Source organism: Toxorhynchites rutilus, chromosome 2, assembly GCF_029784135.1.
Source record: "Toxorhynchites rutilus septentrionalis strain SRP chromosome 2, ASM2978413v1, whole genome shotgun sequence".
Classification (NCBI taxonomy): domain Eukaryota; kingdom Metazoa; phylum Arthropoda; class Insecta; order Diptera; family Culicidae; genus Toxorhynchites; species Toxorhynchites rutilus.
The window spans coordinates 65,921,384-65,924,333 of NC_073745.1; the positions used below are offsets into that span (position 1 = coordinate 65,921,384).

A 2,950-nucleotide genomic window follows, 5' to 3' on the forward strand; every position below is an offset into this window, starting at 1 on the left:
GACCGATGCGCTCGATCACCATGCCAGGCTGCCAGGTCCACTTGTTGGCTGAGTAGACCTTAGCCCAGACGAGATCTTGTGAATCGTAACTTCGAGCTTTCGCGCCGTGCTTCCGGTTGAATTGCTTTTCCTGTTTAGTACTAGGTAACTTGTATAGCGGCTTAGGCGGGCGAAGTAATTCCAGAGACGTACGGATCGGGCGTCCATACATCAGGTTAGCAGGGTGTTGTTCTGTAGCACAGAAGGAAGGTATCGATGGCTTCGTCGAGGGTTTCCCCCCCTGCGGTGATTTTCTTGAGCGACCGTTTAAACGTGTCGACAAACCTCTCTGCTAGTCCATTTGACTGTGGATGGAATGGCGCTGTCTTCAGGTGAACGATACCGTTCGTGTCGCAGTATGATTCGAACCGGTCGCTGGTGAGTTGTGTCCCATTATCTGTGACCAATGTTTCCGGCTGACCGTATCTTGCGAAGATGCCACGAAGGATTCGCAAGGTTGCTGTGGTGGTGATCTCCTTGGTTCGTACGACTTCTGGCCATTTGGTGAACGAATCCACCAGAATGAGAAAATAGTTCCTATCCAGCGGACCGGCGTAATCCAGATGTAACCGTTGCCACGGTTTCTCCGGTGCGGGCCAGGATTCCATGGTAGTCTTCCGGTCTGTCTTGGCTACGCTGGCACACTCGTTGCACGAAGCGACAAGCTTCGCTACCTCGTCGTCGATGTTTGGCCAGTAAACATATTGACGAGCGACGGAACGCATTCGTTCAACTCCGGGGTGTCCTTTATGCAGCTGTTGGAGAACGCGCTTTTTGAACGTTGGCGGGATGACCAACCTTTCACCATAGAGTAGGCATCCAGCTACGACGGAGAGACACTCCCGACGTTGATAAAATTGTTGGATTCCGGGATAATGCTGGTCTTCTTCGACGGCCAGCCTTCGTTGACGAAACGAATGATTTGCTGCAAATTCGCGTCGCTTTTGGTTCCGCTCTGGATGGCCTTGAACGAGAGCGGGAAAACCTGCAGCGACTCGTTGATGACGGTGCGAATGCTGTGTTCCAGTTGGAGATTGGCAATCACGTATTCCTCTTCTGGTCGCACGTGACGGTTGATGAGTCTGGAGAGTATGTCCGCGTGACCGAAGCTATCCGTAGAGATGTAGTGGATTTCGAAATCGTAAAGGAGAAAGGTTAAGGCCCACCGCTGGAGCCTGTTAGCGGTGTAGGTGGGAATACCTTTCTTTGAGCCAAATATCTGCAGGAGCGGTTTATGATCGGTCTCCAAAGTGAATCGACGACCGAACAGCATTCTATGAAACCGCGTCACTGCGAACACCAGTGCCAAGCCCTCCTTTTCGACTTGACTGTAGTTGCTTTCGGCTGGGGTTAGGCTACGGGACACGTGATAAATGGCTTTGATGGACCCATCGGGGAATCTGTGGGCGATGCGGGCTCCCAGCCCGACCGTTGATGCATCCGCCGACACGACGATTTCCATGTTAGGGTTGTAGTGCGTCAGAAGCAACGGTGATTGAAGAACCTCCCGGAAGCGATCGAATGACTTTTGGCAGGCGGACGACCACTCGAACTTGGTGTCCGCTTTCAGCAGCTGGTCTAGCGGCTGCCGAAGAGTGCGCATTTCCTTTACATATTTGCCATAATAATTAATGGCACCCAGGTACGAGCGAAGTGTAGAAACGTCGTGCGGGGGTGGCATGTTGGCAATTGCTGCTACCTTCTCCGGGTCTGGTGGAATGCCATCTCCATCGAGAATTTGACCCAGATATTTCACTTGGCGCATGTTGAAACTGCATTTTTCAATGCGTACGGTGAACCCAAATTCCTGCAGGCGAGTGAGGACCCGATACAGGTTCCGACGATATTCCTCCAACGTTCGGCCCCCTACCAGGATGTCATCCAGATAACCAGAGGTGCATTCCAGACCAGCAAGCATGGTATCCATTATTTGCTGGAACGCTCCCAGAGCTGATTTGACGCCGGGTGACAGTCTGGTGAACTGGTAGAGGCCTTTATGCGTGTTGATTGTAAGAAGTGGTTGGCTTGCCTCATCGACCTGGACCTGGAGGTAGGCGTCCGACAGATCAATGTGGCTGAAGTATCGTGTCTCGAACACAACCCTCCTATGACTTTTCGACCCTGACGAATGTTCCGAACTGTCACCGTCTTTGTTGACTGCTCACGCTTCTTCTTCATCTTGATTTTCTTCGGTAGCTGCTTTCTCGAACCGCTCGCTGCCGACTTCGATGAAAAACATGCGCAGTACCCTTCTCGGTGACCTTGCTTACCGCAGTCGCGACATTTGTGATCGCGAAAACGGCAATCTTTGCTGAAGTGCATCCCTCCGCAGGACCAACAGGGTGTTCTGGGCTGATCGTGCGAGGGAGTGCTGCTGGTTGATCGACGCCTGTTCTTCTGGTTGTGAGCAACGAAATTCACTCCCGATGGGTTTTCTACCATAACAGTGTTCATCTTGAGGTTGACGAGGTTGTTCCTTTGCTCAACTACTTGTTGAAGAGTAAGATCCGCAGCTTCATTGAGCTTGTTGATTAGCCGCATTCTGATCTCGGCGTCTTGCTTGGACTTGAGGCCACACACAAACGTCAGACACTTGAATTGTTCTTCAGTAAGTTCTGACAGATTGAAGTCAACACAGGACTTATTCACCCGGCACGAGTAGGCGAGATAATCCTCACTGTCCTCCTTGGTTGTCTGGAGGCAGTTGTACCGTCGACGAAAGATTGAAGTGGACGCACCGAACAGTGATTTCATTTTTTCTACCGTTTCGGCGAAGGTGTACTCACGAGCGAGCTTTGGTAAGATAAAGCTGTGGTAGCGCTCGTGGTCCGGTGGGCTCATTTTCCGTAGGAGGAGTCGAACCTTAGCAGCGTCATCCAATTTGGCGGCGTCCTTCTCAAAGAGATCGGTG

At 51.7% G+C, this 2,950-nt stretch overlaps 1 protein-coding gene across 1 annotated transcript; it reads right to left on the reverse strand.

The window, feature by feature from the left end:
* Positions 1–215: 215 nt before the first annotated feature.
* On the reverse strand, positions 216–764 carry LOC129765807 (uncharacterized protein K02A2.6-like). The gene has a single exon (XM_055766238.1). The coding sequence runs from the start codon at positions 762–764 to the stop codon at positions 216–218; it is 549 nt and encodes a 182-aa protein (XP_055622213.1).
* Positions 765–2,950: the final 2,186 nt, after the last annotated feature.

Bases quoted from the DNA above. Each gene is read 5' to 3' on its own strand.
- LOC129765807 (XM_055766238.1), bottom strand. From the start codon at position 764: ATGCGTTCCGTCGCTCGTCAATATGTTTACTGGCCAAACATCGACGAC.